A 27552-nucleotide genomic window follows, 5' to 3' on the forward strand; every position below is an offset into this window, starting at 1 on the left:
AAAGTCTTCCTTGGCTTCATATTGTCTAAAATGTATTTCACAATTTAGCATTACTGACAGTCTTATTTCCACTATTTTACTTCTGTATACTACAGATGCCTATCAAATTAGAAAATTTGTTCCTGAACGTTGCCCTAATTAGTGCGATTGATTTCTGTTACCTTTGGTCATAATATTGTCTATACCAGCATTATATTCTACCCTTACCTTCATGGTTCTGCTTGTTCTGTTTCTTCTGTCTATACTTCAAGGCCTAATTTTTTTTCATGAAGCCATTCAGGGAGTCTCTTAGATCATTTGTAATCCCTGTCCTTTTAAATTTCAATAGCACTTTTCAAATTATGTCTTATACAATGGTCATTTTTATTCTTATATCTTGTTAGGCTCTACATTTTCTTGAGGTCATTGACTATATCAACTTAGAATTTTCTATTACCCCTATTAATGGTATCTTGCATGTAGTGACAAATAAACAAAATCTATCATAATGACTTTTTCAAATTATTTTTGGAGTTAATACAGAAAAAAATGTCTTGTATGTAGGACAGTTTTAAAAATTTATTTGTGTTAATATGCCTTTCAGTCTCAAATATAAGGAAATTATTTTTATTATCAGAAAATATTCATATCATAAATAATGAAAGGAAAAAACATTTTATGGTCTGACTTCTTTATTAATGAGTAAACTTAGATCTTAATAATGATAGTTTATACATATCCTTATGGGATATATAGAGCACCTTATTTCTGATGGTAAGGTCTGAGGCAGGATTTAAACCCTTGTCTTTCTATTCCATCTATTCCACTGCACTAAGTGACTTGCTCAGGATACACACACACACACACACACACACACACACTACAGAAAGATTGGTGTCTATGCTTCTCTAGGACTGGATCTCCTGATTTCAAACCTAGTATTTTTTTATTTTTATTTTTTTTGTTCATAGCACATTGCTTTTTCTTTGAAGTATTTTTAAATTATATCACAAATGATAGCACATAAATCAACCAGTCTCCATTGGGTTTATATTAGATTTATATTAGATTTATTATTAGATTTATATTAATGAGATATGATTTTATCACAGAAGGAAGCTTATCCAGTACATGGAATGAAAAATACAGTTCCTTACAGAAAACACCTGTTTGGAAAGGGAAGAATACAGCCTCTTCAGTGGAAATGGTAAAGAGTAATTTATTTTTTTATTTGTAATGATAATACAATTATCATTTATATTTTATTACTGAATAATAATTCTCACAGATATCATTATTTAAAGATTCCCTTTTCTCTGAAGTATTTGAGGTTCTTGGAAGAAAGTAGTGAATACTTTATTTTTCAAGCAAAATTCATTTAATGAAAATTTAATCAGTTCTTATTGCTGCTTCATTGTTATACTCAAAGTTTTCTGTGTGTATTATTGTATGTAGTTCTATGTTGGATAATATATGTAAAATAATTCTTATATCATTATCTTGCTGGAAACATTTTGAGTACAATTCTATTAATTGTTCAAATCTACTTTCCTAAGGATTGATCTAGGTAAGTAAAATTTCATTAGAAGTCGACTGGTCTCTTGATGATGAATTCTTTGATTATAGCAACACATGAAACAAAAAAAATTCAAAATAGGCATCAATCCTTTGTATCTTCCTTTGACTTATACAAAGACAGTAATTAAAAAGGAGTCAGTCCCACAGTACTAAGATTCAAATGTTTTTTATATTGTTCCGTATTCTAAATGTGAGATATTAATCAAATGACTAATGAGTGTTAGTTTTGATTACAAGTAGAAACAAAGTTGTGGCTAAATGAAACTCTGAAAGAGCAAATGTTAAGTGGTTGATGGAGTTGATTTTACAGTATGTACAAAGGTAGCAGCTAAGAAAAATCATTTTCATGGAACATTTGATTATTTTGTATTTTAGCGCTCATATTAAGCATTTGCAAAAAAGCTCACTGTGAAAGTAATTGCAGTTCATGCATAAATATCTCTTGCAAAGGATGAAAAAAAATTCTTCAAAGAATTCATTAATGCTTTACATTTTAAATCAACATGTACTTTGATGTTATGGGGATTTCAGTGCAAAGATGAAAACTTGTCAAGACAGTAAGAAATATGTTGGAAAATATGGATTGCAAATAAAAAAAATCAAAGAAATCAAAGACTTACACACTAGAAGCTTTATACTTACATATCATGAATATGTTCTTCAAGAAAAGAATTAGAAGGTGCTAGACTTGTTGAGGAGCAAATAAACTCACAAGAAATGAAATTGATCATATTTTAACAGTTAGGAAATGACTCAGTACTGACATGAGACTCATTATTAAATTATTAAATTCATTATGTGCACACAATCAGATCACCAACTTGTTAGAGCAAAGATCTGTTTATGTGTGGTTAGAAAAATTAAATTAGTACAAAGCTGAAATTAGAAAAAAGATACAGAATATAAATAAAACAACTATTTGAATAAATTATCAAAGACATTAAATGGAATGTGAATGAAAGAGAAGATGACATAGACTACAATAATTTCGTGCAGAAGTTTCACTAATACAATAAATAACTATAACAAGGTGACCAAAGAATCTAAAAGCATCTTTATGTGCTGACACTTGACTGACTTCCAAGTGTAATGAGAGAATAGCCAAAAGTTATACATATAAACTACTTTGTAAAATTGTATGTTGAATTGTTCTTTTGGTGTGGGCATATGTGTTTGTTAAATTCAGAATTTTCAAAAACAACAATTTTATTAAAAATAATGGAAGTTTTTTTAAAGTATTGTCTCATAAAACTGAGAGAAGTAATGGAAGATAAAAGCAATTTAAAGAAAGTTTGATGAGATACTCAATCAAGCAATGTTCTCCTGAGAGCATTTAGGAATAAAAATGAAAGTAGGACAATAGAAGAAAAAAGAAAAAGACTTACAAAGATAGTGGTGACAATTTTTTTTTTTTTTTGCAATCAAGGACATTACAACCACATCCTAGCAAAGATGTTAATAATGAACTAATAAAAACAGCCAAATTAAACCAAATATGTATGGAAGAGTTCCATCCCAAAGCTGATAAAGTTGCAAATGCATCAATTCATAAGATATCTTAAGAAAGGGAATATAGTAAAAGTGTATTTAAAAAATCCTGATAATACTTTTTTAAAGGATATTTAGATAATATTAATGATTTACATTCAAACTTTCCTATTTTTTATGCAGGCAATCTTCACATGAACCGAGGGTTATCCTAAATTAAAATATCAGTAGTGTTAGAGGCAAGCTTTTACAAGCAGTATTCTGCATGGAAGACAGTTACCATTACACAATTGACTGAAAAGATGTAGATCTTGGTGTTTTTATTGTTTACTAATTATCTTAAAAAGCCTTTGATTCCGAAGAATAAAATGCTGCTCTTTAAAGATTATCTTCCAACAAGTTATATTTCATACACATACACACACACACACACACACACGCACATCAAAATTACTCAAGAATTTATGAAAGATACAAAATCTTCTTTGACCTGCTGATCATTAACATTAAGTATGACATAATTCAGGGACATGTGTACTTAGCACAGGTATTTCTGCTTTTGTGAAGAAAGTCAAAAAAGAATTTGAATTCAAGAATTCCCATGGTCATGGCCATGTTTAAAAAAAAAAGTGTATTTCATTATGTACCCTGAGTCCATCACTTCTCTCTTAAGAAATGGATAGCAGGCTTTATCAGCAGTTGGAGTTGGTATTGGTTATTGTCTTGATCGGAGTTCTTAATTCTTTCAAAAGCTGGTTGCCTTTTCAGTGTTTTTTTAATTGTATAAATTGTTCTGATTCTGTTCATGTTATTCTGCATTAGTGTGTTCCCAGGTTTCTCTGAAACTGTTTCTTTCATTATTTCCTTTATCCTAATACTATTCAATTTTCTAAAAGCTCCTTTACTGATCTCACATTTCCCCTAAAAACAAAGGCCATCTTTTTAATATCAGTCTCCTTCATGTTTGTGAGATAAGAAACACTAGTCTTGAAAGCATTAAACAGCAATATAATTCACGGAGTCACACATGATGGTAGTAAGTACACTGCAGTAACAAATAACAGTGAAAAACTAGAATAAAAAATATTATGAATCCTTTTATAACTGAAAAAGACAGGTTGTTCATGTGCCAAAAGCAAGATAAAAGGATGATCACCCATTATGCTCTACCAGTACCTCATAATGTATCAGCAGGAAGTGAGGAAGTCCTCCAACACATTAGGTGAACCCCTTGTGTCAAACCTGTGAGATACAAGGTCAAGAATTACAAATAGTAGGTTGCCAGCTCATATTTTTTAAAAGGAAATATATTCTGATGAGATCATAGAACATTTTGATTACTTGAGAATTTTGTGTTCAAGAAATGTATAATAAAAAACAAACAAGGGCATCTGAACAACCAAAATGACATAATACTGGAATAGATAATAAACTATTGTATAAACCAAACAAGAATACATTTTAGAGGTAGATGATAAGGGTAAATAATCTTATGATTGGTATGATTGCCATTTGGGAACTTTCCTTCTGTTCCCTCCCATCCAATCAAGTCTCAGACTAATGGAATAGGCAGGAGGATTTGGAGACCAATCATGTGAATATATTTGTCTGGCTGCTTTGTAAATTATAAATGATCTCTGGAATTTTATTCTTCATTGACATTTCTAATCAAGTAATGGCTATATCATCCTGTTGTGGGAATATGTATCGTATCTAAACAGAAAATTGTTCTTGCTTTTTCATTTAATTCTTTCAAATTTATGTCATATAGCCCTTCAGAAATTCAAAACGAAGCCGTCTTTTTTGTGAAGATGATGACAGACAATTAAATACAAGGTCCCCTAAAAGAAACCAGAGAGTTGCAATGGTTCCACAGGTATGTGTGAGTCAAAAGAATTTCCTAAACTGAAAAAAGAATAACAGTTTAGCATAATACAATTTGAGCCAGCATTTTTATAAATTTCTGGGAAATACATAATTTGCAAAAACTGGTATCCAAGACTCAAAATAAAAGCAATGATATCAAAGTGATACTCTTTATTTTTATTCTTTAGATCAGTTTTTGTCTCGAGTTATTAATAGAAAGTTACTACTTCATTTATTAACTTCAAATTTGAAAGCCTTGCCCACTTACTCTTCTTTCTTAGGTATAGAAAACATTAAATAAATAGATTAGGCAATGTAAAAACTTTTTTTTTTTTTTTAATTCCTCTCAGGGAGTAAAGGAAAATTAAGTTATGTATACTACTACTGAGGGAGCACATAGCCCTTTTTTTTTATTTTATCTCAAAGAGCATAGCATTTGGAGTGAAATCAAATAATCCCTTTCACTATTGGCATCCTTGTTCTTTAGTTGATTATCTGTATATTAAAGTGGCATTTAAGATGCAGTAGAAGTTTTTAGAAAGAAGTATTAAATTATATTAAATTTAGAAACTCTATATTACTGCTTATACAGAACTCGTAATCCATCTTCATGGCAGATTCAGCTTTTCAGTACAACCACATTTCTGACAACAGCATCAAAAAATGCATCATTGTAATGGGGATTTTATTTTCCCATCAGAACAGATAGACCAGATTATAGAGGTAACCATATAAAGCAACAATAAACTCCATAAAAATTTAGAATAATGAAACCATGTCCTCAAGTGGCTGTAAATATATTGTAATCTTGCTTATAGGCAGCTAGATGGTTCAGTGGATAGAGCATTGGACTTGGAATCAGGAAGATTTATCTTCATTAGTTCAAATCTAGCCTCAGACATTTATTAGCTATAAGACCCTGAGCAGGTTATTTAACCCTGTTTGCTTCAGTATTGTATCTGTAAAATAAGCCAGAGAAGAAAATGACAAACCACTCCAGTGTCTTTGCCAAAATGGGGTCATGAAGAGTCAAACACTATTGAAATAACTCAGCAATAGCAACAAAGCCCTTTTTTATATAAGGAACTTTTACAAGGAATTTGGGGGGGGGGGGATTTTTTTTCAAGTATATGTAAAAAGTTTTTAATATTTATTTTTAAAATTTTTGATTTCCAAATTCCCGCCTTCCTCTTCCTTGAGAAGGCAAACAGTTTAATATAGATTATACGTGTGTAGTCAAATAAAACATATCTTTATATTAGCTGTGTGTAAAATAGGCATACACCCCAAAAACCCAAGAATAATAAGGAAAATAAAATAAGTTCCTATCTACATTCAGTTCTATCTGTAGAGGTGAATGGCATTTTTCATCATAAGTCCTTCAGAAGTGTCTTGGATTGCTGAAAATAGCTGAGTCATTCACAGTTGGTCATTGCACAATGTTGAAGTTACTGTACAATATTCTTGTTTTATTTATTTCACTTTTCATCAGTTCTTTAAAGTCTTTAAAGGTTTTTCTGAAAACATCTACTTTGTCATTTCTTATAACACAATAGTATTCCATCACAATCATATGCTACAACTTGTTCAGCCTTTCCACAGTTGATGGGAATCACTAATTCACTTCAAAATTTACATAACACAAAATTTAGTTTTCCTATATGGTGTATTTGAACTTTAAAAGCAATATAAGAGCCATAATAAATATCAGACAAACATACACCATTAATTTTGCTTGTCCACTAAGAATTTAGAAGTATTTGGAGGAAGAATTATTTGAATAATTCATTTTTCTCTTTTTAAGTAGATTTTTATTGATGTTTTTTGTTTTTTATATCAATTAGTTTTCCCCCTTTCTCCTTTCCTCTCCTTGTAACAAAATTTTTCAGGAGAATAAAAAATTCAGCAAAAACTGTCAGTACTTCAAAAGAAAAATTGTGTTTTGTAATGGTCTGTACCTTAAATACCTCTTCCTCACCTATGCAGAGGAAAAAAATGAGGTGTTTTCTTGTGTCTTCTTAATGTCCTATTTATTTTATTTTTTAGTTAAATTTTATTTTCTTTCTCTTTCTCTTGCTACCCGTAATGAAAAAGAAAAACAAAATCTTTGTGGTAAATATACAGTCAAACAAATCAAATTTCCAAGTTGGCCATGCCCAGAAATGTGTTTCTAATTCTGCATTTTAGTTTATCACCTCTTTGTGAGGAGGGAGAGAGCATTCTTTAGTATCAGCCCTCTTGAGTCATGCATGATCATTGTGTTCATCGGGGTTCTTAAAAGACTTTTTTCCCCCCTGAGGCAATTGGGGTTAAGTGACTTGTCCAGGGTCACATAGCTAGGAAGTGTTAAGTGTCTGTGATCAAATTTGAACTTGGGTCCTCCTGACTTCAGGGCTGGTGCTCTATCCACTGCGCCACTTAGCTGCCCCCAAAAGACTTTCAAAACTGCATTTTAACATTGTTATAGTATAAATTGTTCTTTTGATTCTACTCACTTCAGAAGTCTGAAGTCTTTTGATTCTACTCACTTCAGAAGTCTGGATCAATTCCAACTGATTCTCAATACTTGAGAAGTATTTCTCAAGTATTTCTGAAACCATTTTTTTCATCATTTCTTATAGCACTATTGTTTTCCATTACTTTCATGTAACATAATTTCTTCAGTCATTCCCAACAGATGGACACCTTCTTAGTTTCCATTTCTTCACCATGACAAAAAGAGCTACTATAAATATTTTTGTACATGTGTCCTTTTCTTCATTTGATCTCTTTCAGGTAAAGTTCTAGTAACGATGCTGCTAGGTTAAAAGATATGCAGAGGTTAATAATTTAGGGGGCATAGTCTCAAATTACTTTCAGAATGCTGTAACAATTCACAATTCTACTAAAAGTTTATTGATATATCTTTACCTTCCCTTCAGATTCTCCAGCTTTTGTCATTTTCCCATTTTTCCAGCTTTCCCAATCTGATGGTTATAAAATGGTCTTGGGCTTTTTCTAAAGCTTAAACCAGTGTCTTTTTTCCCCTCTGGATTAAATTTTTCTGTCATAATTAGAGTTGAACTCAGTTTGGGTTGTTCTTCATCAAATTAGCCCTTGTCTTCAAATATTGAAGATTTTGTGAAACTTCAGTTAGTTCTGTCTCTTGAATCTACTCCCTTTATTCATATCTTTTTTATGTTCTTGTTTTCAAGCATCCCAAGTACCTCCTACATTCTAGACACTATAAGAGCAGTCTTGAAGGAGAAAAGAAATCATAAAACATTGAAGAATGCGTATTGTAGGGAGGAAAAGAAATTACACTCCTTTGCTTTGAGTGTGTTAAGAAAGTTTTAGGGTTTGATTATGTGATCACAATACACCCTAGAATTTATAAAAATATATATTAATAATACATTTTTGTTTTTCAAAATACATGCAAAGATAGTTTTCAAAATTTACCCTAGCAAAACCTTGTGTTCAAATTTTTTTGTCCCCTCTCTTTTCCTCTACTCCCTCCCCTAAACAGCAAGTAATCCAGTGTAAGTTAAACATGTGCAATTCTTCTAAACATATTTCCACATTTATCATGCTACATAAGGAAAATCAGATCAAAAAGAGGGGAAAATGAGAAAGAAAAAAAAAGCAAGCAAACAAACAGCAAAAAAGGTGAAGATAGTTGTGATCCACATTCAGTCCCCACAGTCCTCTCTATGGATGCAGATGATTGTCTCCATCATAAGTCAATTGGAATTGGCCGAAATTGCTGTTGAAGAGCCAAGTCTATCATATTTGATCATCACTTGTTGATGTTGCCGTGTACAATGTTCTCCTGGTTCTTCTCTATTCACTCATGTTCATATTCATAAAAGTCTCTCCAGGCCTTTCTGAAATCATCCTGCTGATCGATTCTTACAGAACAGTAATGTTCCATAGCATTCATATATCATAACTTGTTCAGCCATTCTCCAACTGATGGCCATCCATTCAATTTCCAGTTTCTTGCCACTACAAAAAGGGCTGCCACAAACACTTTTGTACATGTGGTTCCTTTCCCTTTTTTAAGATCTCTGTGGGATATAAGCTCAGTAGGGTCAAAGAATAGTCACAGTTGGATAGTTGTTTGGGCATAGTTTCCTATTGCTCTCCTGAATTATTAGATCAGTTCACAACTCCATCAGCAATGTATTAGTGTTCCAGCTTTCCCACATTCTCTCCAACATTTATCATTATTTTTTCCTGTCATCTTAGCCAATCTGAGAGATGTGAAGTGATACCTAAGAGTTGTCTTAATTTACATTTCTCTAACCAATAGTGATTTAGAGCACTTTTTCATATACTATACATATATATATTTATATATACATATATACATATATACATATATATATTTATATATACTATACATATATATATATTTCATATACTATACATATCTTATATGTAGTGTTCTCTCTAAAATATAATGTTCTCTGTTTTGGTTTCCTTGGATGTCTCTGGGAGCAGCCTTCATTTCAGTTCAGTAATCACCACACGAGTAGCTAGGGGTTAAAGTCCAAATCCTTTATTATCTCTTTCAAAGTCTTGTCTCCTTTCCTGGGGCCAGGTTCTTATAGTCCAGATTCTTTATTATCTCCTTCCTGGGGCTGGGCAGCTTTTTGGAGAGGCTTTCAGTTTGGCCTTGGTCTTAGTGGGGGAAGTACAGGAGTCCAGGCCAGCCACCAGGAAGATCAAAGATTGAATTGAATTTCTTCCCTTGGTTTTGAGAGCTTAAGCTCCTGTCACCATTCCTTTGCCTTTTCTCCAAATGTCTCTCAATCTCCTTGGCTGAGGCTTCTAATTTATATGCTCCACACTGAGTACAAACCAATCATTATATCACTAGGAAACCATTATTTGTTATAGGATTAAATCAATGCTAAACTAGATTTAACCACTGTCTCCTCAATTCCACTTAGTACCTTGTTTCAAATTCTGGCCCATAACATCTCCTTATAGGATTAAATCAATCATACTGAACCATGCTAAATTAGATAACTATTGTCTCTATCAATTCCACTGACTTAGTACCTTATAAGAATCCTTTATTTCAAGTTCAGAGTTCTGGCCCATAACAGATATAGACTTTAATTTTGTTATCGGAAAATTGTCAGTTCATATCTTTGACCATTTATCAGTTGGAGAATGACTTGTATTTTATAAATTTGAGTCAGTTCTCTATATGTTTTAGAAATGAGGCCTATATTAGAAATCTTGTTTGTAAAAATTCCCTCCTTCCTCTCCAGTTTTCTGCTTTCCTTCCAATCTTGGCTACATTGGTTTTATTTGTACAAAACGTTTAAATTTAATATAATAAAAATTACACATTTTTTGCTTTTCATAATCCTTATTTGGTTCTGCTATCCTTGCTTTATTATCCTTTCCACATTTGCTTTATAACTGAAGTCCTTGAGAAAGCCATTTTTACTACGTGCCTCCACTTCCTCTCTTTCCCTCTCTTTTAAACTCTTTGTAGTCTAGCATCAGCTTTCATCATTTATTTCATATTGTCTTTTCCAAAGTTACTAATGATCTCTCAATTGAAAAATCTAATGATCTTTTTCCATTTTTCATCCTTAATCCTTCTGTGCCCTCATGCTGTTAAATTGTCTTCTTGGATGTTTTTCCCTCTAGGCTTTTGTAACCTTGCTTTCTCCTGTTTCTCTTCTTGCTACTTTTTTTTTCTTTTTTAGTCTCTAGTTCTTAATGCTTTGTGGATTCTTCATCCCCATCATATCAGCTAACCATGGTTATTCCCAAAACTTTGTTCTGAACTTACTTTTCTTCTTTATATCTAACTTTGTGATTGCCTCAGCTTCTTAGGGGTCGATGATCATTTCTATATAAATACTTCCCAGATAATATAGCCAAGTATCTCATCTGAGTTAGTTCTCTATCCCCATATTTCTTTTGGATTTATTGAACTGGATGTTCCAGAGCCATCTCAAACTCAACATGTCTAAAGCAAAATCATTGTCTTCCCTTCTACCCTTCTCTGGACTTCCCTATTACTTTCAACAATGCTATTATTTCCTAGGCTATTGTTCTCTGCATTTCTCTCAACAAGAGTGATTTAGAGGATTTTTAAATATGATTATAGATGATTCTAATTTCTTCATTTGAAAATTGTCTGTTCATATCCTTTGACCATTTATCAATTGGGGAATGACTTGTATTCTTATAAATTTGACTCAGTTTTCTACATATTTTTTAAATGAGGCCATTATCAGAAAGACTGGCTGTAAAAAGTGGTTCCCAGTTTTGTCTCTCTTAAACTTTGCTGCATTGATTTTGTTTGTACAAAACCTTTTGAATTTAAAGTAATCAGAGTTATCCATTTTTCATTTTGTAATGTTCTCTATTTCTTGTTTGAAAATAAGTTTCTCCCTTCTCCAAAGATCAGACAGGTAAACTTTACCTTGCTCTCCTAATTTGCTTATAGTATCAACTTTTATGTCTAAAATCATAAATTCATTTTGATTGTATATTTCTATAAGAGTGTGAGATGTTGGTCTGTGCCTAATTTCTGATATACTGTTTTCTAGCAATTTTTGTCAAATAAGGAGTTCTTATTCCAGAAGATGGAGAATTTGAATTTATCAAACAGTAGATAATATTGATTTTTGTGTCTTGTGTATCTAACCTATTCCATTGATCTACCATTCTATTTCTTAGCTAGTACCAAATGATTTTGATGATTGCCACTTTATAATATAATTTAGATCTGGTGCAGCTAGGCTACCTTCCTTTGTGGGGTTCTCCCCCATTAATATCAGTATTCTTTCTCTGTGGTTTCTTAATCTTCGTTAACCCTATCATTCATTTCCTTTTTAAATTGTTCAACTGGTGAAAGCCACAAACTGCATAGATTTTGTGTATTATAAAATTATTTGTATATAATTTCAATCAGAACTTCATTGTTACCAGCATTTTTTTTAATTCAAATACATTCCCTATCTTATTCTCCAGTGCAACTGTTCTAGACATTAACTCATTCTTAGACCCCATGTGTACAATAAATGATTTATCATCCTGCTTCACTGAAAAAAAATAAGACTAGTATGGATATTCCTTAGCACTTTCTTTGTAATTCTAATCTATGCTTTCCTCTAAATTCTCCATAAAAGATCTACCTTCACATATTTACATGGTAAAGAATAAGTGAAATAGACTAAATAAAGGACTCAGGATTCTGCCATTCAAGTTTACTTCTTTATTAATTAAGCTTTCATAAAAGCTATTTCAATATAATAGGAGGCTTGAGCATCAAAGCTAACACATTCTGATCATAAACTCTTCCTGCTCCTTGGAGACTCCATTCCTATTAGCTTTGTAAACTGCTAGAGGTTGATGTTAATAAGATGCCATTTTTTTAGTCTGCTCTTTCAGAATCATATACTTGTTTGGTTTTTCTTCTGATTGGAGGTCCCATGGTGAGACAATTGTTTTATATTGCTAGTGCTTATAGCACCATCATTATTCCTGGAACAGCTTTTGAATATGTGTAAGAACTCTCATTCCCTCCCAAAATTGGAATTAGGCTTCTCTAAAAAGTGTATTTTCCAATTTTTACAAGCTCTAAAACTGTATGTCTTGTTTCTGGAATGAAGTCAAGATTACTTTTTTCCATAAGAACAACTTTCCCAAGGGGAGTTGACCTTGCTTTTTATTGTCATACATTATCTAAACTGCTACAGTTTTCAGGTAGTGAGAAAGCGGTATCATCTTTACATTATAATGGAGTTGAATTTTAATGGAGCCTAAGAAACATACCCTTCTATTCCCTCTACCCTCAAAAGGAAACATCCAAATTTATATATTCAAATGAGCATTGCTTTGTTCAAAATACTTATGATAAACACTTATCCACAGTGTTACTATTGTTCAGAATATGCTTTGAACATTACTTTTCAGTTGTTCTCAGTGTCTGTGATAGTCATCTAGACATTTAATTCTATAAGCTTTTTTGAGTATCTATTATTAGCTAGATTTTTAGAGAATGTACAAAATGAATGAAATGTGACCTTGTTCTCATGGCATTTTACAATCTACTGGGGGCAAATGAATATAATACAAAGAATATGAAAGTGCTTAAGAGGGAAAATGTACAAATGTACTGTTATTATAGTTCAGAATATCTTCTGTGGTGACAGATCTTTGGTCTTAAAGGATGTATTCAATTTTTGGAAATAGAACTTTGAGAGTCAAGTCTGCTGAATAAGCTGGGCATCTTCATCAGTCAATCAAACAATAAATATTTATTAAGTATTTACTATTATTCAAACACTGGGATAAGCATGGTGTTATAAAAAGAGGTATGAAACAGTGTCAGTACTCAAGGATATGTGATCCTATTCTGGGTTTTCTTAATAAAGATATTGTAATGCTTTGACATTTCCTTCTCTAATTCATTTTATAGATAAAGAACTGAGGCAGACAAGTTTAGTGACTTGTCCAAGGTCACACAGCTAGTAAGTTTCTGAAACCAGATTTGAACTCAGATCTTCCTGATTTCAAGCCTGGTACTCTATCCATTACTTACTGTAGAAAGTGGGATTTTATTTGCTTTTCCTTTTCAAAATATATTTATATTATTGATATTTCCCAACTACATGTAAAATAACTTTAACACTTTTTAAAAATTAAGTTTCAAATTCTCTCTTCCTTCTGCACCTCATTCTTTGAGAAGGTAAACAATTTGATATTAATTATGCATGTGAAGTCATGCAAAATCTATTTGCCAGATTGTGAAAGAAACACCATATATCAGAAATAAAAATAAAGAATATAAAATAAGTATATCTCACTCTGCATTTGGAATTCATTAATTCTATCTCTGGAGATAGTATCTTTCATCATGGATCCTTTAAAATTGTCTTGGATCATTGTCTTGATCAAAGTAACTGAGTCTTTCACAAATTGATTCTTGTTGTTACTAAGAACTTTGTTATATCCTGGTTCTACTCACTTCACTCTGTATCAGTTCATATAAGTCTTTCCAGTTTTTTTTTCTTGAAATCATCCTTTTTATCATTTCTTTTTTTAAAAATAGCTTTTTGTTTTTCCAAATACGTATAAAGATAGTTTCCAGCATTAACCTATGTCAGACCTTGTGTTCCAAATTTTATTTACCTCATCTCCATTCCTCTTCCCCTTCCCTTAGACAGCAAGCCATCCATTATAAGTTAAACATGTGCAATTCTTCTAAACATATTTCCATATTTGTTATGCTGTAGAAGAAAAATCAGATCAAAATGAAGAAAAAAAACCCCAGAAAGGTGGGATTTTAGTTGAGACTTAAAGTCAGAAAGGTTAGTAGTCAAAACACTGGAAGAAAGAGCATTCCAGGCAGGGGAGACTGAGAAAAAATACTCAGAGCTAAGAGATAGGTCATCTTATTCATGCCTTGAGGACAGGGTCAGTGGATTGAAGAGTAAAGTATAAGGAGACTAGAAAGGTAGGAGGAGACTAGATTATAAAGACTTTTGAGTGCCAAGCAGCATCCTGTATTTGGTCCTGGAGACATTTGGAAATTACTGGAGTTTATTGGGTAGAATAGAGAAAGGGATGACATGAACAGAATGTTGCTTTAGGGAAGTCACTTTAGAGATGGAATGGATTGGAGCAAGGCAGGCTGATCCACCTACCAGGTATTGTAATAGTCCATGAGATAATGAGGGCCTACACTACAGTGGTGGTGATGTCAGAAGAGAGAAGCATATATATATATATATATGTATATATATATATATATGTATGTAAGAAATATGTTCATGAGAGATGTTGCAAAAGTAAAATCAACAGCCCTTAGCAATGGATTGAATATGGGCAGTGAGAATAAATGAGCAGTCTGGGATAACTCTATGTTTATGAACCCAAAGGCCTGGGAGGATGGAGTTGTACTCTACAATAAGAGGAGAGGTGGTGGGGTGGTTTGAGAAGAGCTTAGGGAGAAAGATAAGCTCTGTTCTGGACATAGTTTAAGATGTCTATTGGACTTCCAATTTGAGATGTCTGAAAGGAAGTTGGAAGTGTGAGATTGGAGCTCAGCAGAGAGTTTGAAGTAGGATAGGTAGATTTGAGAAATTATCATCATAGATATGGTAATTAAAATCCATGGAAGTTGATGTCATCAGGTGAAGTAGAAATAGAGGGAGAGAGAAGAGAGCCAGCTAGAATCTTGACAGTAACATCTATGGTTAGAGGTCCTAAGAGGACTGTGCAAAGGGAATAGAAGGAGTGGTCTAATAGTCAGGCAAAGAACCAGGAAAGAGTAGTCTTCTGAAAACCTAGAGAGAAAAGAATATCAAAAGAGTGATCAACAATGTCACAGGCTACAGAGAAGAATTAAGGAGAATGAGAACTGAGAAAAAAACCATTAGATTTGACAACTAAGAGATTATAAATAATTTAGGAAAGAGAAATTTCAGTAGAATAAGATTGGATGTTGGATTGTAAGAGATTAAATCAGAACTGAAAGAGAAAATGGAAGTACTTATTGTAGATGGTCTTTTTTAGGAGTTTAGTTGCAAAGACAGAAAAATATGGAATATTAGAATTAAAGAGACTAAGTGAGTTTTTTCAGGATAGGAGAGACATGGACATGTTCTTAGAAAATAAGGCTCTAGACAGGGAGAGAATGAAAAACAATAGAGTGGGGGTGGCAGAGGGCTATCAATAAAATATATGGGAAATTTTTCAGCTGAGAATTTGAGGATGTTTGAGGAAGAATGAAGTTTTGGCAGAACTGCAGTGGAAGGTGAGTTGATAAGTTAATGATAAGAATCAATTAAGATAATAGGAGGATTGCTTAATGGCAGTAAGGGCTTAGTTGAGATTGTACAGCATAGTTAGCAGCATATGTGTAGGAGGGAAGACTGTGAGTGATGAGAGTATGATTCAAGGTTGAGACTTGACTGGATGAAATTAGCAATATTAAGAATAGGGACTGAAGAAAGGAAGACATTTAAACATAGTTTGTTAGAAATGTCAGTAGTGTAATCATTATATTTGTTTAATATTTTATTTTTCCTAGTTACATGGAAAACAATTTTTTTCATTTATTTTTAAAACTTTGAGTTCTAGATTTTCTCCCTTCCTCCTTCCCCATCCCCTCACCATTGAGAAGGCCCATATGAAATTATACAAAACTTTTCCCCAAAGCCATGTTATGAAAGAAAACAGATCTCTCCTCTTTTCCCCAAAAAAACTCCAAGAAAAATAAAGTTTAAAAAAAAAAAAAGTATGTTTCTATCTGTGTTCAGACACAGTCTGTTCTTTTTCTGAGTATGGATGGCATTTTTTTTTTTTTTTTTTGGCTGAGGCAATTGGGATTAAGTGTTGCCCAGGGTCACACAGCTAGGAAGTGTTAAGTGTCTGAGGTCAGATTTGAACTCTGGTCCTCCTGACTTCAGGATTGATGCTCTATCTACTGTTCCACCTAATTGTCCCATGGATGGCATTTTTCATCATAAGTCCTTCAGAATAGTCTTGGATCATTTTATTACTGAAAATAGCATAGTCATTCATAGCTTATCTCTCAGCATTGCTATTTGTACACAGTACGTTTCACTTAGCATGTGCTCTTGGAGGATTTTTGAGATTTTTCTGAGAGCACTGTGCTCATTGTATTTTATAGAACATTAGTATTCCATCATAATAACATACCACAATTTATTGATAGACATCTCTTAAATTTCCAGTTCTTTGCCGTGGGGAAAAAAAAAAACTGATATATTTTTGTACATATAGGTCCTTTTCCTCTTTTTTCTTTTTTTCTTTTGTTAACAGTTGTTATCGTGAGTGGCTTATAAAGTGAGTCCGAAGACCATTCCAAAAAAGGTTTTCCAAAATTTTTGAGCAATTGGAGCATGATTGAAATGAGTAAATAACTTCCAACAAAGCTATTGAAGTAGGTAATAGATAATACTCAAAAAAGCCCCCCACCATTATAATTGTGGAATGTATGAAGACAAAAGAGCTAGGAGTTTGAAGGAGGAAAAGTGTGGAAATAAAGGCTATGTGTAGTCTCCATATGTTTTTCTTATTTGTCTTATTAACATGTCTTTTCATTTGATAGTTCATTGTTACATAAACATATTGTGAATTTTTTTTACTTCCCCAACCCCAGAATTCTGGTTTCTACCAACTCTACTATCTACCAGTCTACATCTAATGAAATTACAGTACAATAAAAAAAGTTTGACTGCCTTGTGAAATTTTTGTAATAAAATTATGATTAAAAAAAAAGTAAAATGTGATTTACAAATAAAAACAATATGCTGGTTTGGAACCTATTCTTTCCCTTGGGTTTTTGTTTTTTCTATAGAACAAGTTTCTTCAAAAAATATGGTAATAATATTCCAGAATTAATTTTAGTGTATTGTCAGACCATTGACTTGCTAGATCAGAGATCAAAATCGACATTGAATTTGAAGAATAAAAATGAGAAGATTTTTTTTTTTTTTTTGGCTATTTCTTTATTCTTTGTCATTTAATAAAGACCCCTTTTCTGAGGTGAAAAAAGAGAATATATATTTTCAAATAAAGGTGATAAATAAAATATATTTATATTACTGGAAAAGTAGATAGGTTGGTTATAGAGCAAAATGAGGAATTATAAATAAGTTGTATGTTTCATTATGGAGGATTTGTGAGAGGAAATGGTCACAGCATAGAAAAGGGTGGGTAAGTTTTAAACTATGTTATTGTAGTGCCCACATTGCTAACATCTTGGATCTTTTTTCATTGAGGGCATTATTTAGGATGGATAAGCAGACAATTATCAATTTTGATTTTTATGATATGTTTTATGAAAACTTGTAGGGTTTAAGTTAATACTAATAAAACATTTTAGCTTAGGAATTTTGAATATTTTATATAAGTTTTACAAAACTATTTGTTCTTTTTAAAAAGGCACTTCACTTAGGAAACTGAATTTAAAATAATTTCTATTTCATTTTCTAGAAATTCACAGCAACAATGTCAACACCAGACAAGAAAGCTTCACAGAAGATTGGCTTCCGTCTACGTAACCTTCTCAAACTTCCTAAAGCACACAAGTGGTGTATATATGAATGGTTCTATTCAAATATAGATAAGTATGTATTATGTTTTACACTAATTTGAACTATAAATTCAATTTTTTTTAAACATTAAAAATTGAAATCTTATCTATAGATATTTGATCCTTAGCATTATTCTTTTTTAGATAAAATAACTTTAAAAAATATGCATAGTAAGGCACTATGCTATATTCCTCCGCTCTTTTAAATAAAATTTTCTGTTCTTTCTCAAATTAACCATGTGCTTTAACCATAGTTTGACATTTTTCTCTCCCTTTCTGAGAAAGGAATTTCAGGATCTGTTGATAAATTAAAGTGAATTTTTTTAATATGATTTTTTAAAGAACAAAAAATGTAGATACTCAGAACTGAATATTCTTTTAATTCTTCAAAGACAGATTACTATCTGCAGTGAAAAGTCTATTTTCTTGGGGTTTTATGTAAGTTTATTGGTACAGACATAATTGGAGATAAAAATTATTCAGATAGCATTTTGAAAAATAAATTTACTGTTTTCCAAAGAAGTACTTACAGAACTTGCTAATAAGTGTCCTATATATAAATGGGGAAAAAATCTACAATTATCTGATTGAATTCTGGGTACACAGCTATATAAGAACTATAAGGAAAATTCTGAAAGTTTTGATACTCACTTGTTAGAAATCTAATTAATCACTGTCTTCTAACTATTCTGATTTACTGGCCACCTACCTGATAAAGTACTTTCGCTCTAGTTTGAAACTGAGTCCCATGAACATTCAGATTTGAATTGTTAGGCTCAAAGGATTCACAACTACTTTGTATTATGAAATAGAATGATTTCTGGGCCCAGATTGGTTCCTGGTTTTAGAGGCTTGTGAGTGAGGTGGGCTTAACCTTAGAAATTAAGGGGTTTGGGAAAGATTATTAAAAGTAATGGTTTTATCTGCATCACAAATCATAGAATCTCAACTCTATAAAAGAACTGAGTAGCCACTGGTATATAACAAGAATCTTTTCTACAAACATACTAGCCTTTGAAGACCTCTAGTACATATGCAAACCTATTCCACTTTTAGAGAGATAACAGAGTAGCTCTTGATGTTAAGAGTATTTTTCTTGAATCAGACATAAATATGCTTCTCTAAAATTTGTGATTTTGATTGATTCTGCCTTCTAAGGCCAAATAAACTTTTCCCTTCAGATGTTTGAAGAGCATAGCTTCTTCTCTCCTCCCATTTCTGAGTCTTCTATTCAGCCTAAAGAACCCCAGTTTCTTAAGCTGAAATTTATATAGTAGAATCTCTAGGCCATTACCATTTTGATTAGCCTATCCTGGATATATTCTGTCCAGCCTTTTCTAAGTTATGACACCCAGAATTTAACACAATTTTATATAATGTAATAAGATGGGAGCAGACAACAGTAGGACTATCACTTTTATAATCCTTTTCAATCTGCTTTTCTTTTTTTCCCAATGAAATTTTTTTTAAATTAAAACTTTATTTTCAAAACATGCATGGGATAATTTTCAACATTCACCCTTGCAAAACCTTGTGTTCCAAATTTTTCCCTACCTTTCCTCCACTCCCTTCCTTAGACAGTAAGTAATCCAATATATGTCAATCTGCTTTTCTTAATACAACCTAAGATCCTTATTATCATTTTTGTATTATTCATCAACATTAGTAATAAATTTATATAATGTTTATTTTGTACCAGATACTTTCCCAGGCACTTTACCATTGATCCTCATAACAACTTTAGGAGATAGATACTATCATTATTCCCATTTTGCAGTTGAGGAAACTGAGGCAAGCAGAAGTTAATTGACTTGATCAGGGTCACACTGCTAGTAATTGTGTAATGCCAAATTTGAACTCTGGTCTTCCATCCTGGTGCTCTTTCCATGGCAATACTTAACTTCTTACATTTAATTGCAGATTCTTCCAAATAAACTCCTGTCAAATCATTTTTCTCCCATCATTTATTTATGAAGTTGATTGTTTTTAAAACAAGTATAAAATTTGGGACATTTTCCCATCTTCTGTACATATCTTTTGAAACTTATATTTGGTTGATAAGTTCCCCAGCATCCTCATTGACCTCTTTAGACAGCTCTCCTTTTTGTTGATCATCAGAATTGTTTTTCTGTGTCTTCCTAATTTTATTCTTGAGAGCCCCCTATTCCTCATGGGCAGCCCAGACATACAATGCTACAGAAAAGAGGTAGCATTTTTTACTTATCTCATTCAGTAAGACATACCCTTCAAGAGCTGTATTCCAGAATTGAAGAGATTCTATTTATCTTCTTTTTGAATCCTTGAAATTAGCTTTTCTCAAGTCTGAGCTATATATTAGACTAGATTTGTTTTTCCTTTCCTTTTTTAAAAATAATAATAGATTTTTATTTTTCAAAATACATGCATAGATAATTTTCACCATTCACCCTTGAAAAATTTAAGTGTTCCCTCCCTATCTCCCCTCACTTCTAGAAAGCAAATAATCTAATATAGGTTAAGTATGTGCAATTTTTTCTAAACATTTTCTCATTTATCATGCTGTACAAGAAAAATCAGATCAAAAAGGGAAAAGAATGAGAAAGAAAAAAAACAAGCAAACAAGAAGATGAAAATACTATGTTGTGATCCACCAGACCCCATACTCCTCTCTCTAGATGCAAATGTCTGTCTCCATCACAAGTTTATTGGAATTGGCCTGAATCACCTCATTGTTGAGAAGAGCCTAGTCTATCATAATTGATCATTACATAATCTTGTTGTTGTACAGTCTTCTCTTGATTCTACTCAGTTCACTTAACATCACTTTATGTAAGTCTCTCCGGTCTTTTTAAAATCATCCTGCTGATTGTGTCTTATAATATGATAATATTCTATTACATACATATACCATAATTTATTCACCCATTTTCCAGCTGATGGGCATCCACTCAATTTCCAGTTTCTTGCCTCCACAAAGAGGGCTGCTACAAACATTTTTGCACATGTGGGTCCCTTTCCCTTCTTTATGATCTCTTTGGGATACAGACCCAATAGAAACACTGCTGGATCAAAAAGTATGCACAGTTTGATGGCCCTTTGGGTATACTTCCCTATTGCTCTTTGGAATGGTTGGATCAGTTCACAGTTCCACCAACAATGTATTAGTGTCCCACTTTTCCCACATGCCATTCAGCATTTATTATTACCTTTTCCTTTCATCTTAGCCAATCTGAGAAGTGTGGAGCGGGCTCAAAATTGTCTTAATTTGCATTTCTCTAGCCAATGATTTAGAGCATTTTTTTCATATAATGGCTTTAATTTTGTCAACTGAAAATTGTCAGTTCTTATCCTTTGACCTTTCTCAATTGAGGAATAGCTTATGTTCTTAAAAATTTGAGTCATTTCTCTAATGTATTTTGGAAATAAAGCCTTTATCAGAACCTTTACAAAAAGAAAACTTTCCCTAGCTTTCTGCTTCCCTTCTAATCTTGGCTGCATTGGTTTTGTTTGTAATAAGTTTGTAACTTATTAACATAATTAAAATTATCCATTTTGCATTTCTTAATATTCTCTAGTTCTTCTTTGGCCATTAATTTCTTCCTTCCCCATAGATCTAAGAGGTAGACTATCCCTTGTTCTTCTAATTTACATATAGTATCCACCCTTTATGTCTTTAAATCATAAACCCATTTTGACCTTATCGGTATGAGGTGTTAAGGGTTGATCAGTTCAGAGTTTCTGCTATACTGTTTTCCAATTTTTCTAGCAATTTTTGTCAAGTATTGAATATTGGATTTATCAAACATTAGATTACATATATAGTCACTGACTACTGTGTTTTGTGAACCTAACCCAACCTATAACTTATCCACTATCCTATTTCTTAGCCAGTACCAAATGGTTTTGATGACTGCTGCTTTATAATAGTTTTAGGTCTGGTACAGCTTCCTTTCCTTTTTTTAATCACAAATTTTCAAATGATGTGGTCATTTCACCACAAACAAACAAAATGATGTGGTCAATTTCATCATAATGTGCTACTTTCCCCCTCCCCTTTTTTTGGTAAGAATTATAGTGGTTTTCCTTCTTGGTTACTCTTCTTTATAAGATCAATTTAGGAGAACCAATGATGAAAAATGCTACCTATCTCCTATCAAAAAGGTGATGAACTTATATTCAGAATGAAGAACATGTTTTTGGACATGGCCAGTGTGAAAGTTTGTTTTGCTTGTCAGTGCTTGCTTGTTTCAGAGTTTTCTTTTTCTGTTTGCTTTTTTCCCCCTCATGGGATTTTGGGGAAATGGGAGGGAGAAAAAATGTTTCATAATTGTAAACCAATTTAATTTTTAAAAAAAGAATCAAGTTAAAAATAAGTCAAGAAATAGGTAACTTCTGCTTTGGGAAGAGAATTCTATCCAGGTATATCTTTGTATTCTTAGCATCTATCATAGGACCTATTCTAGAAGTTACTTAATAAATGTTGTATGGAATTAAATGTACAGGAAGTTTAAGTTCCCTGTTGTAGAGGGCCAGTATTGAATAAGTCCATGTACAGGAAGAGCCCAGTGCAGGTATCACTTGCTCTTTGTAAGGGCACCCAGTTCAAAGCACTAGCTAACTATCTTCCCTGACAGTGATGAGAGACATGCTTGAGATAAACTTAAGATATCTTGGTGCATGTAATTGGAACAAGACATCACAAATGATGCAATTTATGACTGTTAGATAAGTAGTTTGTTTCTACTAATTGCTTCAATTTATGACTGTCAGATTATTACTGCTCGTTGCTGTTTAATGTTAATGTCAGACTGGAATGTTGGAAATGATGTATACCTGTAACCTTGGAATATACACTAAGTATACTGAAAAAGTTTAGTATATAGTTTATAGTTATATAGTTTAGAGAGTATATAAAGCTTGGCTCTCAGATCAATAAATGGACTTTTTGCCTGGCTTGTGGAAATTCATAACCATATTCTTCCTATTCATTGAAGCTGGACTCCAACACACTGGGACTATTATATTATTCTTCTGTGCCAGATTTATGATTTGTTTTCCAAACTCATTCATTTCCATTTTCTGTCTGGAGATCTATAGAGTAATTTGATACCACTTCTATTTTTTTTCCACTGATTTTCTTACAAGTTCCTTTTTTTCTGCTTTCTCCTATTCTTCCTCCACTCACAAGTATTTGTTTTTAATAGATAGTGCTACTCCTAAATCTTTTTATCTATCATTCATTCTTCTTATATATAAAATCTAATGTCCTATGAAGTGTTGTGTATTCATGGCCCCTGACTGCTGCCGTGAAACAGGAAAAAGAGTCTTCTGTTTCTTCTGAGACCAAGGTTATTCTAAATTATAAATTTTGAAGTATTGTGTATAAGTTTTTTTGTGGTTCTTGTTTCTGTTGTGATTTTGTATAATGTTTTCCTGACTGTTTATATCATTTTGCTTTGTTTCATGTAAGTCTATCCACGTTTTTCTATATTCATCTTATATATTTTTTTACTACACAGTAATATTTTATGTATCACAGTTTGCTTAGTCCTTCCCTCAATTGACAAGCATCTTCCCTATTTACAGTTTTTTCCTTCCACAAGAAATGTAGCTATAAAAATTTTGGTATATTTGGAGCTTTTTTTTTTTTTTTTTTATGGACCTCATTAAGGCCTTAGAAGAATCTCTTGGTCAGAGAACCCAAATATTTTAGTTATTTTACTCATAATATTCTAAATTATTTTCTAGACTGAACAGATAAATTTGAGGTTCTACCAACAATGTATTAGTGTACCTCTCCAACATTGACTATTCCCACCTTTTGTCATTTTTGCCAACTTATTGATTTTGAAGTAAATTTCCTTGTTGTTGTGATTTGCATTTTTCTTATTATTGATTTGATTTATTATTTATTAACAATAATTTTTTAAAATAAACATTTATTAAGCACTTACTATGTGTCAGGTATTGTGCTAAGCACTAGTGATACAAATACAAATAAAAAGAAAGACAATATCTGCCATCAAGGACTTCACATTCTAATGGGGAAATATATATTATATATAAGGAAATGGAAAGAAAGAAAAGAACAGGAGAAGTCCCTTTATGGGGGATGGAGGGAAACTAGAATATTAGAGAGTCAGAAGCAGACCAGGAAAAGAATGAGAGATGACTGTCCTGGGCCCTTTCCCAAAATGTAAGCCTTGGAGATATCCAGGGTGAGAAGGCAGTGGAAAGGGTGGTAAAGTCTGGAGAGTCTGAAGCAGAGCTGAGGAAGAAATGGTTGTTAGTAGTCTGCAGTTCTTATTTTGAAAACAATTTCTTCATCATTCTTTTACCACTTAAATGTTGGAAAATTGCTTTTGGTCATATATGTATATGTGTGTGTGTATATATATATATATATATAGCTATTAGTTTTCTATATATTTAAACTTTATCTGTTCATTACAATTTATGTGTTTTATGTCAACATGTAAGGCTAGTAATTATTAATGAATGCTTTCTTGGATTTTTGTCTCTTGTTAATTTCTTGGCATCTTTATCAAATCCCTTGTTATCCCTACCTTGTAGTTTCTCTCTGTGATATCTACTTTGGTGAGAGACAGACACTGTGAGCTTGTGCATGCATGTATATATGGATATACATAGGGATTTCTCTTCCTTTTTCATTTAAAGTTAATAATCATTGAATATTAACTGCTACCTATATGGTAGTCACTGTGCCAAGCATGGGGCATTTAAATAAGACAGTCCCTACCCTCAGGGAGCTTACAATCTATTCAGGAATGTATATATAAAAGAAAACTGAAAAAAGGATGGGGTAAGGAAATGGGGAGAGGGCTATTAGAGCTGTCAAAGTATTCCAAAAATGAGTGCAACCCTCTCCAAAGTGGAGGTTTTTTAGCTCTACCTTTCAAATCAAAGCGGCAGCTTTTGATTAGGCATAAATAATAAAACTAATTAATTAATTCTTATAAGATGATGAGATTTTCCAGTGATGAATTATGATGGGGCAGTCAGAACATTCCAAAGTGAGTGAAGCCCATGGGAAAAGCCTTTGATTAGATTTATAGGATTGCTGGCAAGTATAATTTTTACCAGTTCTTTCTCTAAGTACACTCTATCATGAGTTAGATCACATAAGTCCTACATTTTAAGTCTTATTCCAGAAATCCAAATTAATTTCTAGGGTATCATTTTTTTTTATTATAGCTTTTTATTTACAAGTTATATGCATGGGTAATTTTTCAGCATTGACAATTGCAAAACCCTTTGTTCCAATTTTTCCCCTCCTTCCCCCCACTCCCTCCCCCAGATGGCAGGTTGACCTTACATGTTAAATATGTTAAAGTATAAGTTAAATACAATATATGTATATGTGTCCATACAGTTATTTTGCTTTACAAAAAGAATCAGACTTTGAAATAGTGTACAATTAGCCTGTGAAGGAAATAAAAAATGCAGGCTGACAAAAATAGAGTGATTGGGAATTCTATGTAGTGGTTCATAGTCATCTCCCAGAGTTCTTTTGATGGGTGTAGCTGGTTCAATTCATTACTGCTCCATTGGAACTGATTTGGTTTGTCTTATGGCTGGAGATGGCCACATCCATCAGAATTGATCATCATATAATATTGTTGTTGAAGTATATAATGATCTCCTGGTCCTGCTCATTTCACTCAGCATCAGTTCATATAAGTCTCTCCAGGCCTTTCTGAAATCATCCTGTTGGGCATTTCTTACAGAACAATAATATTCCATAATATTCATATACCACAATTTATTCAGCCATTCTCCAATTGATGGGCATCCACTCAGATTCCAGTTTCTGGTCACTACAGAGAGGGCTGCCACAAACATTTTGGCACATACAGGTCCCTTTCCCTTCTTTAAAATTTCTTTGGGATATAAGCCCAGTAGTAACACTGCTGGATCAAAGGATATGCACAGTCTGATAACTTTTTGAACATAGTTCTAAATTGCTCTCCAGAATGGTTGGATGTATTCACAATTCCACCAACAATATATTAGTGTCCCTGTTTTCCCACATCCCTGCCAACATTCTGCATTATCTTTCCCTGTCATTCTAGCTAATCTGACAGGTATGTAGTGGTATCTCAAAGTTGTCTTAATTTGCATTTCTCTGATTAATAATGACTTGGAGCATCTTTTCATATGGCTAGAAATAGTTTCAATTTCTTTGTCTGAGATTGTCTGTTCATATCCTTTGACCATTTATCAATTGAAGAATGGCTTGATTTCTTATAAATTAGAGTCAATTCTCTATATATTTTGGAAATGAGGCCTTTATCAGAACTTTTGACTGTAAAAATGTTTCCCCAGTTTATTGTATCCCTTCTAATCTTGTCTGCATTAGTTTTGTTTGTACAAAAACTTTGCAATTTGATGTAATCAAAATTTTCTATTTTGTGATCAATAATGATCTCTAGCTCTTCTTTGGTCATAAATTTAAGGTATCATTTTCTTAACCAATTATTCACCTCCCAAATCTACCTTTCCACTGTGAAACATTTAGTTTCTGTGGGGCATAGTAATGAAAACTTTTCTAGTAATACTCTGTGTTTTCAGTTTTCCTACCCAAAAATTCCACTGGGAATTGCTAAAGGCCATTCAAAACTCCTGGAACTATTTATTAATCATCCATAACTCCTCGGTTTCTAGGACTGACTTAATTTGCTAGAGGACTCCCCTTTATGTGCTCTGCAGTCAAGCCAAAATATGCTTGTTTCTAAATATTACATGCCACACTTCATCTCTTGTCTGCGCCTCAGCAAAGGCTGTCTCCCATACCCAGAATGCCCCCCTCCTTTCCATTGCAGCTTAGCTTAAGCACCACACCATCCTAGGAGGCCTTTCCTGATCCTCTCAGCTTCTAGTGCTCTTTTCCCCCCAGCTCCCCAAAAGTTATTCTGCTTATATCTTTATTTTCTATTATATTTAGACATGGATATATTATTAACTCTAATAAAATATAAGCTGCACAAAGTCAGGACCTATTTCTTTTTTGTTTTTGTTTCTCCAGTACCTACCACAGTATCTGTGTATTAAGCGTAGACTTGTTAAACAAGTAAATAGTTGTTGATTAACTGGACGTCAAGCAGTTTTGAAGTTGACTCTCCTCACGTCTAAGGATTTCATTGATTTCATAACTAATCTAAGACATGATCCTTAAATCAGGAATTATATGCTTTCTGCAAGGGCACATGTGAAATATATTTATAGTTAATTTTAAATTAGTGGTCTGGTCTAGGAAGCAGGTAGGTATGGCTCAGTGGAGCGAGCCTTAAACTTGGAGTCAGGAAGACCCGAGTTCAAATCCATCCTCAGCCACTTACTAGTTACATGACCTTCCTAAGTCACATAACCTCTGTTGCCTTAATCCACCGGAGAAGGAAATGGCAAACTGCTCCATTGCCTGTGCCATGAAAACTCCGGGGAAAGGTGACCCAGAGAGATCACAGAAGAGCAGAAAACCACTGAACCTGGTCTGTCATGGTATCTCCTTTGTTAATATTGCAATTCCTGGGCAGCTTTGGAGTTGAACATAATAAAAG

The 27552-nt window shown here is 32.8% G+C and overlaps 1 protein-coding gene across 3 annotated transcripts in view; it reads left to right on the forward strand.

Moving 5' to 3' along the window:
- LIN9 (lin-9 DREAM MuvB core complex component) overlaps window positions 1–27552 on the forward strand; it is a 71937-nt gene that overhangs the window by 26189 nt on the left and 18196 nt on the right. For 2 of the 3 annotated variants that reach the window (XM_031967021.1, XM_031967023.1), the window contains exons 3-5: window positions 1092–1186; window positions 4817–4921; window positions 17896–18029. In XM_031967021.1, the coding sequence (XP_031822881.1) occupies window positions 1092–1186; window positions 4817–4921; window positions 17896–18029 (334 nt within the window). Of the gene's footprint in view, window positions 1–1091; window positions 1187–4816; window positions 4922–16728; window positions 16841–17895; window positions 18030–27552 lie in introns of those variants that run through there. The other variant, XM_031967022.1, reaches the window with a different exon arrangement.

Source organism: Sarcophilus harrisii, chromosome 4 (genome assembly GCF_902635505.1).
Source record: "Sarcophilus harrisii chromosome 4, mSarHar1.11, whole genome shotgun sequence".
Lineage (NCBI taxonomy): Eukaryota > Metazoa > Chordata > Mammalia > Dasyuromorphia > Dasyuridae > Sarcophilus > Sarcophilus harrisii.